Source organism: Typopeltis vanoorti, chromosome 16 (genome assembly GCF_054136105.1).
Source record: "Typopeltis vanoorti isolate ZY-2024b chromosome 16, IOZ_Tvanoo_1.0, whole genome shotgun sequence".
Taxonomy (NCBI): domain Eukaryota; kingdom Metazoa; phylum Arthropoda; class Arachnida; order Uropygi; family Thelyphonidae; genus Typopeltis; species Typopeltis vanoorti.
Genome location: NC_143564.1, coordinates 113,570,802 through 113,586,475, shown reverse-complemented (window position 1 = coordinate 113,586,475; position 15,674 = coordinate 113,570,802). Strand labels below are relative to the sequence as shown.

At 37.3% G+C, this 15,674-nt stretch overlaps 1 protein-coding gene across 1 annotated transcript in view; it reads left to right on the top strand.

Annotated features, from left to right (window-relative positions):
• ATP8A (ATPase phospholipid transporting 8A1) overlaps window positions 1-15,674 on the top strand; it is a 1,088,708-nt gene that overhangs the window by 215,651 nt on the left and 857,383 nt on the right. Inside the window, exon 8 of the mRNA XM_090406292.1 lies at window positions 696-823. Within this exon, the coding sequence (XP_090262418.1) occupies window positions 696-823 (128 nt within the window). The remainder of the gene's footprint in view (window positions 1-695; window positions 824-15,674) is intronic.

Genomic DNA, 15,674 nt, shown 5'->3' with positions numbered 1-15,674 from the left:
TTTTTTCTATTACTGGTTTTTGGTTTAATTCTTTCATAATATCTTCGTTTCTTTTGTGATCAAATAGGGTATACTTTGCTGTTTTTCTCATAAACTTCATTTCTGCTGTTGTTAATCTTTGTTTGTCTTTTTGTTTTATTGTCCAGATTTCACTTCCATACATTAAGACTGGTAGGGCTAATGTATTGTATACTTTTAGTCTGGTTTGTTTTTGAACTAGTGGTTTATATATAGAGTTAATTACACCTGTTTATTTTTAAATATTTTGCAATTTTTACGTTTATATTTTTTTCATTTTCATATGTGATCATACATCCTAGGTAGTTAAATGAATTCACCTGTTCTAAGATCTTGTTATCTATTACTATTTTTGTTCTTGCTAGATCTTTTCCTTTAAAGGCCATAGTTTTTGATTTTTCTGTTCATACCATAATCTTTGGATATCTCATTTATCATCATCATCATGCATATCAAGGATTTAGGCCTGGCATGGCCTGTTCCGGCCTTAGAAGTCATCGTTTAAGAGGACGTCCTGGTTTTCTTTTTCCTAATGGCTTGTACTTTAAGGCTTGTTTTGGTAATCTTTCTGTTTTCATTTCGTTTAGTAAATATAATTATTTTGACCTTTCTAGTTTTGGGTGAAAGTTTTTTATATAAATTTCATTTTGCCTTCATTTTATTATTATTATTTTTAGGGTATTACACAAACTGCTTCATTGTTGACTCCTAAAGATTTACAAAAAGTTATTGGTTCAATAGTTGAGTGTGAGCTGCCAAATCGCCATCTTTATGAATTTACAGGAAATCTTAGAATTATGAGCAAGTAAGTAAGTAGGCTTATGTAATTAATTTTCATCAATTTGATTTTTTCAATGTCAGTTTTATCCTGCACTTTATTCAAAAGGAAAAAAAAAAAGGTACACTGTGTTTCTGAAAAAAAAAATATATATACCATTAATATGACTTGTCAACTTGGTTGGCTAAGTTCACATACTTGCCAACCAAGAGACTGCAGGCTGGTGGGCATGGATGTTTGTAATTGTCTTATTTGGAGCCCTAAAGTGGCTTGAAAAGTCTCTGGAGCAGGATTTCTTGACTATAAAAAAATAACATAAAAAAGAAAAAAATATCCTTAGCCAACCCATGTCATTGATGTACTATAGGTTTACAACCTTCTCTGGGTGAGATGACTAAAGATACAATTCATTCATTCAGGAATAATAAATCCTCAGGAACAGATAAAATTCGTAATAGAGTTGTTGATTATATGAGACTGTGATACATTTCGGAATACCAAATAGTTACGCAAGACTTACAAGATAGACAATGGAAAATTCCATACCACAAGCTACAAAAATATAAATTGATTTAACAGATGCCTTCCTAATAACTCAAGGATTAAAACAAGTTTTAACATAGTTTTGAAGTTTTTTAATTTAGCTTTGGAATATATTATCTGAGTTGTTAGATTATGTTAGAGGTAGACTATAGCACATACAGATGATATTAACATGTCAACGACTAAACAGAAGACATGTTGGGAATTAACTAAAAATTAACACATGAGATTTTGCTAAAATTAATCTGACAAAAAACAGTAATGTTTATTATGTAAGAGTGAATGCAGAGCAGTTCCAACTCCGAAGACAACTAGAAGAAAAATGCCAAAATGGAGACAACAATTGGGTAATAGACTACAAACAATCCAAACTAGTTCAAAAACCAAGTGATGCCACTAGCAGCCACGAAGGACACCAGTATGTATGCACTGCATAGGAAACGTGCAAGACCCTTGGGGTCAAATCCATGCCTAACAGAACCTTGCATATCCACTTCACCAACATCCGTGTCCTCAACTCCAACCTTAATAGCATCCACTACCATCTGCAGTCCACCAAACCCCAGTTACTCTTTTTAACAGAAACCCAAATCTCTCCTCCCCCCAGCACTATTCATCTCAACCTTCCTAACTATATACTATTTAACTACTTTCGACCCAAGGGCGGCATCTGTGCATATATCCGCTCTGACATACCCTGCCAGAGAGTAACCAACTTAGAATCACCTGACTTCGACCTTCTTTGGCTGAAGATATCTCTTCCCCACTAAGTCAAATTCATCTGCTGTCTCTATCCCTCTCCTAATACCACCAATCACTCTGAACTCTTCCATTTCCTCTCCTTAAAAGTTGATTTTCTGCAATCCCACTCTTCCAACAGCGAAATCATCCTCCTGGGTGACTTCGACATCCATAACACCAATTGGCTTTCCTCTTCCAGTTATACAAATCCTGCAGGCAGAGATGCTGCAACATTTGCAATCACTAATGACCTCACACAAATTATTCAAAATCCCACCAGAATACCAGATAACCCAAACCACTCCCCAAATAACCTAGATCTCTTCCTTACTAATGACCCCTCCAAATATGCAGTGAATGTAGTGAGCCCCCTGGGTAATTCTGACCACAACTTGGTGCTCATCTCCTCCCCCATGCAACAATGCTTACACAGTACCCCCCCCCCCCCCTCACAAGAGTAGTTTGGCATTATAATAGTGCCAAATGGGACAGTCTCCCCTAGACTAATGTGCTTCATTCCCATGGTTAGACTATTGTTTTCGGCCATCCAGTCCAAACATATGCACTGAACGCATCACCAAAGTGATCCTCACTGACTTGAAAACATATATTCCCCACACTACTCAGACCTGTCGTTCCCCTAACTAAACCCTGGTTCTCCAAAAAATGTGCCAAGGCTGTCCAAGCGAAAAATCAGGCATACCACAACTGGCTCAAATCAAGAACCCCATTCTCATTCACTGCCTATATTGAAGCCCGAAACAAATGCAAGAAAATTATCAATATTTCCAAAACAGAATTTGAATGGGCCAAAAGCAGGAAGCTAGCAGCCGGTCCAAATGGCATTCATGCCTTTTGGTCTCTTGCTAAGGCAATTGGCCGTAACTTTTGCCCTACAATATTCCCACCTCTATCATACCCAGATGGCTCAATAGCCACATTACCCATAGAAAAAGCTAATCTCCTGGTATCACACTTTGCCTCCAATGCACCCATAACTGACAATGGCAAAAGCCCTCTTTTGGCAAAAGGATACAGAGGGCATTGTATCCTTTTGCCAAAAAGACATCACAAACCAATTGTCTAAATTAGACACAAAAAAGTCTCCTGACCCTGACGTCATTCCCCCAATTATCCTGAAGGTCTGTGCATCGACACTGACTCCTATCCTATGTCACCTGTACACACTCTCTTACTCCACTGGTATATATCCTAAAACCTGGAAACTGGCCTATATTCAACCCATTCTTAAAAAGGGTAACAAATCAGTACCATCTAACTACTGCCCTATCTCACTCATTTCAGTCCTATTTAAAATAATGGAGAAAATCATCAACTCTCAACTCCTAATCAATCTACCATGAAGGTACTCAGCTATTAAGTGACCACCAGTACAGATTCTGTCAAAGCCGTTCAACAGTAGATTTACTCTCATACATCATCCATCACTGGACAAACGCCATGGGAGAAATTTGGTGAATCCCAAGTAGTTGCACTCAATATCTCCAAAGCCTTTGACCGAGCCTGGCACAAAGGCTTACTAAGCAAACTCTCATCATTTGGACTGCCTCAGGACTTCTGCTGATGGATTGCTAGCTTCCTGTCTGGACGCACACTGTGTGTGATGGTAGATGGCTCCCTATCCTCTCACCATCCAACAAATGCTGGGGTCCCCCAAGGTTCAGTTCTCGCACCGACCCTTTTCCTTCTATATATCAATGACCTACTTCAGTTGACCTCTAACCCAATACACAGTTTTGCAAATAACAGCACATTACATCCCCCCCCCACCTTTCATTTGACAAACCCTAAACTCACCTCAACCCACAGAACATCAACCACCGCTGCCCTTAATTCTGACCTCCAAACCATCTGCCAATGGGGCGCAGATAACCTCGTCAACTTCAATGCTAGTAAAACCCAGTTCTGTCTTGTTTCTCACAAAAAAGAACCATTTTCCCCCAGCATTGTTTTCGATAACACTCAAATTCTCAGACAAGATGAAATTTCTATTCTTGGAATTACCTTGACATCAAGCCTCTCCTGACATAAACACATCACAACCATTGCATCCTCAGCTTCCAAAAAACTAGGCTTCCTCTTTCGCTGAGGACGCTACTTCACCTCTAAACAGCTGTTAACACTATACAAGTCACAAATCTGGCCAGCTCTCGAATACTGCTCTCACATCTGGAGTGGGGCTCCAAAAAGTTCCCTCAAAATGCTTGACTCAATTCAGAGGAGAGCAATTAGACTAATAAATGGCCCATCCTTCACCAACTCACTCCCCCCACTTTCACATAGATGCCTGGTCTCTGCAATCTGTATATTCTATAAATATTTCCATGGAAATGTTCATCTGAAACAGCATCAATAATTCCCCCACCCTGTACTAAGCCCATTGGAAAACGTTCAGCTGCCTCCCAACAACCTTTCATAGTACACCTCGAAACCCACAGAACAAGTTTCTTTTCCTCCTCATTCATCCCTGCTACTGCAGTATTGTAGAACAGTCTTCCCCCAGACATATTTCCCAAGAAATACAACATTCAGGCATTCAAATCTAATGTAAACAAGTTTCTCCTTTTCCAACCCACCACCCATATACGTTACTAACGTACTATAGGTTGACCAGCCAACTTCCTGTATATGGGTCCAACATTAAAAAAAAAAAAAAGTTAACTGATATAAGTTTAATAATTGGAAACCATGAAATAAAGTGACACAATTTCGGTATTTAACAGTAATGATTATAAGCCATTCAATCAAGATGGTAGAAGTGCATAATCAAAAAGAGAAGATTGAAATGACATTTACCCTGTCATCTATGTTAAGGTCAAAAATACTATCATCATTAAAGTAAGTTATGAATATAAAAATATAATATGTCCAATTATTTCTTATGGAAGCAGAACTGTGCAGTGAATGTGGATGATTTCATTTCAGTTTTTTGAAAGGTAAATTCTTAGAAGAATATTTCCTCTGGTACTAGATGATTCAGGTTTTTTATAGAGTTGGTATAATGAGTTATTCCAACTCTATAAAGAACCTGCATGCAACATGGTTTTTATCATTAGATTTAGGATAATCTCAGGATAGACTTAGGATAAGAGTTCAAGATCGGTAGTGTCAACATAAGAAGCGGAACTGGTCAAGGAATTTGACAAGTACCACATCGATATAATAGGGTTGACTGAAACCAAAAAGACAAAAACTGGCGAGATCTTTCTAAGCAATAAATGCAAAATGCTGTATTCAGGCAATAACAAACAGGGAAAAGAAGGAGTAGCTATAGTATTCAACACTAAATACAAGGCGAATCCTCTTGAATGGCAGGCTATATCAAGTAGAGTGATGTGGAGAATTATCAGAATGGGGAACTGGACAATGAGACTTATTTGTGCCTATGGTCCCTCAGAAGGTTCTACTAAGATGGAAGTGAAGGAATTTTATGAGGCTTTAGAGAAAGCAACTGACATAATGACAAATGAAAAGTTGGTCCTTGTTGGGGATCTAAATAGCAGAGTAGGAAACAATTGTTAGACATACAAAAATAGTTTGGAAAAATTTGGAGAAAAGAGCAAAGCTAATAATAATGGCAAATACCTGTTGGATTTCTGCTCAGGACATGGACTGGTTATTACTAGCACCATGTTCCAACATAAAAATGTGCACAAATTCACATGGAGAGAAGAGGCAAGGAATGAGAAAAGTCTCATCGATTGTTATTGTTGATATTGATGTTTTCTCTATGGTACAGGATGCTAGAGTGTACAGAGAATTTGAAATGGGAAGTGATCACCATTATGTCTTGAGCAGGATAAAATTTAATTTCATATTGAAAAGAAGAACGTGTAAGAAAGAGTTAAAGTGAATAAAAGTTGAGCAGCTCTCAGATGTGAACTGTAGACTAAAATACACAAAGATTATTGAAGAAAAAATGAAAGAGTTTGAGAACAGGAACCAGATCTTTGGGATTCAGTGGCAAGCTCTGAAGAAACCATTGATTGATTCAGCTAGAGAGGCATGTGGTGAGGTTGTTTGCAAGGATTAAAAAAAATCAGAACTCCATGGTGGACCCAGGAAGTTAAAGAGGCAGGGGAGGAAAAGAAGAAAGCATATCAAAAGTTCCTGGCAAATAAGTCTGCTTGTGCTCTTAGAGAATATAGAGACAAATGCAAGAATGCTAAACACTCTGTAAAACTAGCTAAACTAAAGTCATGGGAGGACTTTGGCAAGAATATAGAAAATAAATATCAAGAAGGTGGCAAAATATTCTGGAGGTTGTTGAAGAAGCTCAGGAATGGAGGAAAGAGTGCTTTAAAAGGAGTTAGAGATGATAAAGGTGACATGAAAACTGGAGAAAAAGATATCTTTGAAGTATGGAGTAATTACTTTGAAAAACTGCTAAATGAAACAAGCAGTGATGACAGCACAGTGGTAAAAAACACTGACCAGGCATGCAAGCAGGAATACATATCCATACTTGAAGTAGAAAAAGCCATCAAAGGCTTGAAATGTGGAAAGACAGCTGGAGTAGATGATATTCGACCAGAAATGCTGAAGTATGGTGGTATAAGAGTCTTACAGTGGCTGCACTGCATAGTTCAGAAAGCCTGGACAGAGGGACGAATTTCCGATGATTGGAGTAGAGCTCTCATAGTACCCATATATAAAAAGGGAAATAAAACTGAATGTGAGAATTACAGAGGTATTTCCCTACTGAGTGTTCCTGGCAAGATCTATGCAAGTATACTTGAGAAACGGTTGAGAAGAATTGTGGAAGAAAAGCTTGGTGAAGAACAAATTGAATTCAGGCCAAACAGAGGCTGTCAGGATCAGATCTTCACTTTATGACAAATAGTTGAGAAAGCATGGGAATATAACAAAGATCTGTATTTAAGTTTTGTCGATTTGGAAAAGGCATATGATAAGGTGCCAAGAGAGAAGCTATTCAATACGCTGCAGTAATATGGTGTCAATGGGGCATTATATCAAGCAATACTTAGTCTTTATTTGAGTTATAAGTCAACAAAATTGAAGGAAGTACAGGAAGATGGTTTAATGTTAAATCTGGTGTGAGACAAGGATGTACATTATCCCCTCTGTTATTCATTATTTATATGGATCACATTATGAAGGAAAGTGGTATTAAACATGATATCAAAATTGGAGATGTTAATGTCAGCTCTTTGCTTTATGCGGATGATGTTATACTTCTAAATAAATCCGCTATAAGTCTGCAAGATTCTCTGACTAAATTGAACAGCTGTTGTAATAGATATGATATGAAGGTCAGCAATAAAAAGACAAAGACAATGAAAATAGGTAGAATCATTGAAATGTCAACTGTGTTGTGAATCGGAACACTAAATTAGCTGTATACAAGACAGTGTTCAAACCAAAGTGGTATTAAACATGATATCAAAATTGGAGATGTTAATGTCAGCTCTTTGCTTTATACGGATGATGTTATACTTCTAAATAAATCCGCTATAAGTCTGCAAGATTCTCTGACTAAATTGAATAGCTGTTGTAATAGATATGATATGAAGGTCAGCAATAAAAAGACAAAGACAATGAAAATAGGTAGAATCATTGAAATGTCAACTGTGTTGTGAATCGGAACACTAAATTAGCTGTATACAAGACAGTGTTCAAACCAGTTTTAACTTATGGATCTGAGAACTGGGTCAGAAGTAAAACACTTGACCAAAGACTAGAGAGCGCAGATATGAGAGTCCTGAGAAAGATTATAGGCGTGAACAGATGGCATCAATGGCAATATCATATTAAAAACGAGGATATTAGGAAAGAACTTGACATTGTCTGCATCCAGGAATGCGTTAGCAGAGCTAATCTCAGGTGGTATGGTCACCTAAACAGAATGGGCGAGGAAAGATTAGCAAAACAAGTGTTCTCTGCCAGGTTGGCTGCAAAACGACCCAGAGGAAGACCAAGATACAGGTGGATTGATACGGTACAAAGTGCCTTAGACGATAGAAATATAAGATCTGATAATGTTGGAGTCTTGACAAGTAACAGACTGATTTGGAGGAAAATTGTAGATAGGAAGTTAGTAATGATATAATTTCACGTAGTACTATCATATCCTGTACACCCCTTGTGGGTACATGGCAGGAATTTGATGATGATGAAAAACTGACAATAAATATCTTTATTATCAGTTTCTATATCAACTATCATCTATGATTCCTTTTATAGTACACTCTTTCTTCTAGTTCTGAGCTTATTTAATAGACTATAGAATATTTTGCCACCTTCCTAATATTTATTTTCTTACAAAAGGCTTCTTATGAGTTTTTTAGCTAGTTATACACATTGCTTCCTTTCTTACATTTTTCTCTATATTCTCTGTGATCACAAACTGACTTGCTTCCTGAGAACTTTCGACACATTTTCTTCTTTTCCTTGACTGCCTGTTTAACACTCTGATTCTACCATGGAGTTCTGATTTTTCTGTCCTTCTAGATGACCTCATCAGATGCCTCTCTGTGTGAATCAGTCAATGTTTTCTATAGAGTTTGCCACTGAATATCCAAGGTTTGGTTCTTGTTTTCAATGTCTTTCATTTTTTCTTGAATAACTTTGGTGTATTTGAGTCTACAGTTCACTTCTGAAAACTGTTCAGTTTTTATTTGATTTAAAATTTTCTTACGCACTTTTCAATAAGAGATTCAATTTTATCTTATTCAAAACTAGGTGGTGATCACTTCCTGTATTTCAAATCCTCTGTATACTCTTGTCCCCTGAACCAGTGGGACAACATCACTCTCAACAGTAACATAGGGAGACTGTTTTTTATTTCTTGAGCCTTTTCTTTATGTAACTTTCTGCACATTTTTATTTTGGAACACGATTTTAGTAATAACTAGTCCATGTCCACTAATCCATGACAGAAATGCTGTTCATGGATTAGTAGACTTACCATGATTATTAACTTGGCTCTTTTCTCCAACCAGGAGAAAAGAGTAAACAGCTGCCTTCTATGAAGCCTCAGAACATTTCTCAACTTTTTCCTTAATAGAACTTTCTGTGGTACCTTAGGTATAAATAAGTCTTATTGTCCAGTTCTCTATTGTGATTAAATTAAAAATAGCAAGAAGTTATAGTCTTGTTTTTAATCCTTTATCAAAGTGTAAGCAAATGAAGTTTGGTTGTGAAGTTTTTTCATGAGTAGACTGCTTGTATGTAGAAGCTAAGAACTTCACATTATTTGCTTTAGTTTCTCATAATGCATAGCATACATTCTTTTGAGTGTGTATAATGCTATGTATTATGTAAAGGGGTAGTGCCCAGGCTGGCGTCAACCTTAACACCAGACCTCCATAGAGTTAAGACCCATTGCAGGAAGCAAACACTGTTACAAAGCTCATCAAACCATGCTTTAACCACCCGACCAGCCAAGACGTAGATATACATCTAGGTTACCATGGGTGCAAAGTGCATATTAAAATTGTAATAACATTGATATTACATTGAAATATATGATGGATACGAAGTGTAGAGGATTGATGTATTTTATCCATATTGACAGCGATGTGGTTAAATCCATTCAGTACATTCATCACAATGTCAGGCAATGCATTCCACTGCTAATGCCTTTCCATGCAAAAGAACCTACTCCTTATGCCCTTGTTGCATCTTCCTCATACAGCTAATTGTATTCATTGCCAAGAGTGAATGGTTTGTGGTATGAGGGCAAGAATGAAGAGTGTGTGTGTGTTGTAAATGTTTTGTAAATGAATATAAAAGAAAGGGGAGTTACGAAAGAATGAAGTGACTGCTAATAAGGATATAAGGCAGGATTGTCAAGGTGTCATGCAGAATGCAATAATGAAAGCGGTGAGTGATAGCATAAATCATGGCTGAGAGTGTGAATGAATAAGATAATGATAATTAATACTTAAGGAATTGACAGTGTACACTAGAAATATAAATTAAATCAACTTTAATATATACTTTCTGATATTTTGGCAACGTCACGTTGCCATCTTCATGGGAACTTAAGATAAAGACACGTGCACACAAGTACTGTATAACAGCAAACGAGAAACAAAGCGAGGAAGCTACCTCGGTGGGTGACTATATTAGTAACTGTATGGCAGGTGACTGCCATACAGTCACTAATATTAGGTGTTCTTGGCCTTTGGGCTGAAGTTCTGATGTATGTTTCCCAAATTTGGGGCAGTCTCATGCATCCAAATTTGTTGAGGTTTGGCATGTTTCTAAGGGCTGAGGCTGATTCCATGAATAGTCTTTCGTATTTGAACTTGCTGCAGTGTATTACTGTGTTGCTTTTTTCCACCTTATTCTGTGGCGAGTATCCAGAGCATGGTCTGCAAGCCCAGAGTGGCTGTACTGGTGAAATCGGATGTAGTCCTCGTGTTCTGATATTTGCTGTCCTGCCTGTTTGGCCAAAGTAGGACAATTTACAGCTGCAAGGAACCTGGTATACACCAGGTAGGTCTAGGGGAAGTGGTTGGTCTTTAGTGGAGTGGATAAGGGATGTCAATTTTCTATATGGTCGGTAACAAGTGGTCAAGTCGTTTTTTTAGGATTTTGTTGATTTTTCCCGAGGTGCCTCGGATGTAAGGAATGGTGATGGATTTAGAGTAATCTTTTTTTGTGAAGGGGAAGGGGAGGGGGGTGGATATCTGGTTTTAGTATTTTTTGGATTTTTTGGGGGTAGCCATTGGCTGAGAAAGTTTTAAGGATGTGATTTAGTTGAGTGGTTAGGGCTTGGTCATTTGAACAGATTAGTTTAGCCCTGTCGAATAATGTCTTAATAACTCCATATTGTTGTGAGTGGGGGGGTGATGGGATTGATGGTGAATGTATCTGCCTGTATGGGTGGGTTTTCTAAAAACTTAGAAAACCAAGGTACCATCAGGTTTGCAGGTGACTAGCGTATCTAGGAAGGGGAGGCTATTGTTTTTCTCTTTTCCCCAGGGTAAACTTGATTCTAGGGTGTCGGTTGTTTAAGTGTGTTAGGACGGAGAAGAGTGTATCCAGGCTATGTGACCAAATAGCAAACACATCATCAACATAGCGAAGCCATATAGTAGGTTTTTGTGGGGCAGAGTTTAAGGCTTTCTCTTCAAAAGTCTCTATAAAGAAGTTGGCCAAGGGTGGGGAAAGTGGTGAACGTATGGCTGTCCCCTCTATATGTTTGTAGAATTTTTCCTGCCAAACGAAATAGCCTGAGTTCATTGTGAACTGAAATAGGGCTGAGATATCAGGAGGAAATTTAGTTTAGATTAGCTCTAAGGTTTCTTTGAGGTGGGGGACATTTGTGAATAAGGAGGAGACGTCAAAACTGACCATTATGTCATTATGTTGGAGTGTAAGGTTTTCTATACTGGTTTTGAAGCGGGCTGAGTATGAGTTTTTTGTATGTTGCCAGTATAGTGTGAGAGCGCTTTGGCTAAATATTTATTTAGTTTGTAAGTGGGGGAATCAGTGCCATCCACTATGGGACGTAATGGCACATTTTCTTTATGTATTTTCGGGAGCCCATATATACAGGGCGGGGGGTCTAGAGTAATATGGTTTTAGTCTGTTAGCAATCTCCACAGGCCAAGAAGTGACCTTCTTAAGGAGCCTATGGAGTTTTCTAATTTGTGAGTTGGTGGGATTGTATTCAGTGGAGAGGTAAGTAGCTCGATCTAATAGTAAAGCCTTAAGCTTACCTGTGTGGTCAGTATGATTGAGTACCACAGTGGCGTTCCCCTTATCCGTTTTGGTGATAACTATTTCTTTGTTTTTCTTCATTTCCTGTAGAGACTTGTATTCACTAATGAATATGTTGGTTTTTGGTGGTTTTGCTTTTGTGAGAACACAAGCTACATCCAATCTTATATCGTTGACGATGTGGTTTGGAAGATGGCGAATCCCGCGTTCAATCTGGATCATTAGTTCTTCAGCCGGTAATTTTTTAGAAGTAATGGCGAAGTTGTGACCACGTGACAGAGCGTTGAGTGCTTCAGGCTTCAAGATAACTGAAGAAAGGTTAACCACAGTGTTGGTTTGTAGTTTTGGTTTGGATGTCGAGTTCTTTTTTAATTTATCAAACTTGTTGATATGTCGACTCCATATTCTTTCGAATTCTTTATTTGCTGCATGAATGAAGTGGTTGAAAGTAATGTGGATAAAGAAATGCTAGTGTAGATTGACTTACATTGACTCCTTCACAGGACAAAATGTGAGCTCGAGGACTGGAGCAATGATTGGCTAGTGGAATGGAAGGACGGAGCATAAAAGTGCAAGAAACTGAAAAAAAAGAGATAGTATTGTATGGGGATTTGAGGATGAGAGGTGTAATTAATGAGAAAGTGATGAAAGCATGTTTTCCAGGTGCAAAGATAAAGGATGTTAGTGATGTTGTAAGTATGCAGAAGAATGGAATGAATGAGATGATTGTATTAGCTGGCACAAATTATTTGAAAGGTGAGAAATATGCAATGAAAGAAGATATGAAAGAGTTGTTATTGGAAGTGAAAATAAAGAGCAAGAAAGTAAAGATTGTGAGTCTGCTGCCTAGTTATGATATGACAGAACTGAGAAGAAGGGCCATGATTGTCAGTGAGAAGATTGTGCAGGAGGAATGGTATGCAGTTTATTAATGTATAGAGTGAGTTTGATGGAAGAAAGGACTATGCCTGATCAATTGCATTTGAATAGTTTTGGAGTTAGATCTTTGGAGAAAGTGTTGTTTAGTGAGAATGTGGTAGTGCAAAACCAGGGAAACTAGAGATATTAGGGAGGACGAAATCAAGCATGTGTCTGGCTATCCCTGTGATGAGCATGTACAGTAATGATTACACAATACCAAATGGGATTTCACAGGCATCCAATTTAAATAGGTTAATAATGACATTACACAAAGGTAACTATAAGTACAAAGGGGTATTGAAATGCATGTACACTAATACAAGAGTGTGAAGAAGTATCAGGAATAAGGGTGAGGAGTTTTTAGCATTTAATTCTAACTTGTCAAAAATTATAGGCATCACCGAGACTTGGTTGACTGACTGAAAATGATATACAGCAATCCCCCGATTAGTGCGTTTTCGAATAAAGCATCATTTTTTTTTTTTCGATACTCAAATTCGATTAGTGCGCTTCTAAAATTCGATTAGTGTGTCTATATATATCTTAAAAATAAATGTTACAGATTTTTAAAATTTTCGATCTATACATTTTTTATGGCTGACTATTTAAAAAAATCACTCACCAAGATGAAATAATTTAGTTACCGATTTGAAACATTTTACAAAGTTATTTTTTAATGGCATACTACACTATTTCTATGCACACCATGTTCCAAATTTACCGCCAAAATTTATGTCATCTGCTTTACATAGCATTTTGCTGATCATATCTCATGCAGTTGTTTTCCTTACTTTTTTTATTTTAAATTATTTTCCTAACCTTTAATCATGAGTAAAAGAATTAGTTAGCAAAAAATAGAATTGTGAAAATGATTCAAAAAGTAATCTCATTGGAAGAAAAACTTGAAATAATAAAGAAAAATGAAGAAGGCGAGTCCAGAGCAGAGATAAGACAAGAACACAAAAATGGATGAATCAACTGCTGAATACAAAGAGAAAGGTAAGGCTGCTTCAAGTTCATCATGCATGCATTCGAAATCAAAGTATTATAATGATTGAATTAGAGAGACTTCTTTTTACATGGATCGAAGATTGTAACCAAAAACGGATCCCACTAAACACTGGCCTTATTAAATCAAAAGCATCGTCTCTTTTTAACACAGGATCACAGGAGAAGCTACAAGTGCAGATAAGGAGATATCCAGAGATTTTGAAGAAAATTGTGTAAGAAGGAGACTATTGTGATCAACAAATATTTATCGATGAAACCAGCCTTTTTTTTGGAAGTGAATGCCTTCCAAGACTTTTTTAGCCAAATCAGAAAAAATCTCAGCCTGGTTATAAAGTCGCAAAGTCGAATGAAATTACTGCTAGCAATATGTGAGCCGTTGGGAAGCACATTCTTCCACATTGTGCAAATGATTTTAGATGCTTTTCAAATGAATCTAAGTTAATTAAATCTCATTCTGAGAAGTTGAGTAATTCCGACCTGCTAAATTTAGATACACAGCAGGAAGTTCCTGAAGAATATGAAGAAAATTTAATCACTGACAAGCCCAAGGAGGTTTCACAGAAATAATTTGAAAATAGTTTTCGTACAATCGAAGTTTTTAAGCAGCTATGCTTAGAAACTGACCCTGGTGAAGAGAGAACCAGTAAAATTTGCAGAAGAGGCAATAGGGCCATACCGTAAGTTGTATGAAGAAAAGAAACAGAATGCCTGCCAAACTACATTAGCTCAATTCTTTGTTAAGAAGCAGAATAATAAATTTATATTCTGAATATGTTTTATTGTCTCTCAGCTTCATGGTTTTCCTTTAACTAGGCCCTGAATCATACCCTAATTATTTTATAAAAAAAAATAATGGTCAAAAAAGAAATCTGATGAATGAATTATACATTTTCTCATAGGTTATTATATTCGATTAGTGCATTTTTGATTAATGCACCTGTTTTAAAGAATGCATTAGCCTCGCTAATCGAGGGATTGCTGTAGTTACAGAGATAGAATGTAAAGGGTATTGTATTGTATTTTCAGGGAGGATAGAAGGAACAGGACAGGGAGTGGGAGAATTGCAGATTGATAGCAGCAGAATTACAACCAAGAAAATTGTAGGTTAAAGAGGATATTAATTCTGAGAGAGGTGGTTTATTTGAGGTTGGGTGCTGCTGTAGACCAGGAGGTCCATAGGAAGATGCCATGTATTGGCAAATCAGCACAATGTGCGAAGGCTGAACAATTATTATGGGAGACTTGAACTGTGGGGGGACATCGATTAGAAGGAGAAAAGGGGGAAATAGTAAGATGGAAGTAGGATTTATGCAATTGCTAAGGGATGATTACATGAAACAACATGTTATAGTGAGGACAAGGGATCTGATAATAGCATCATAAGACATATCTATAACCAAGGTAGACACTCTGCCTCCAGTTGGGGGGAGAATGACCATGCTGTCCTGTGATGGGAAGTTGCCAAACACATGGAGTTCTCTGTCAAGTAGGGGTTTATGTTCAATTATAAGGCTGGTGATTATGAGAGACTCCAGGAGTCATCTTGGAAAATAGCCATTGCTTGAGTGAGAAGCTACAAGGAAAGAATGTCAGTAGTGCATGGCAAGTGGTCAGAGATTGCTTGAGAGTAGCAGTATCAGACAGCATATCCAAGGGCAGGAGGATAAACTGAGTTGGAATCAAGTGGTAGAGTAAGGCTATAAAGCAAGAGCTGGAAAAAAAAACATTGTAGAGGAAATATAAAGAAAATAATGATCAACATACTTACGAACAATATTTACATACAAGCAAGAAGGGTAACTAGTATGGTAAGGAACGTCAAATCAGACTATGAGAGAGAATTAGCCAAACATGCCAAAGTAAACCTGAAACAAATTTTTCATTACGTAGCAAGTAAGAGGAAAAATTACTGTAATAGAATGACTTTAAACAATGCTCAAAGTAGGAA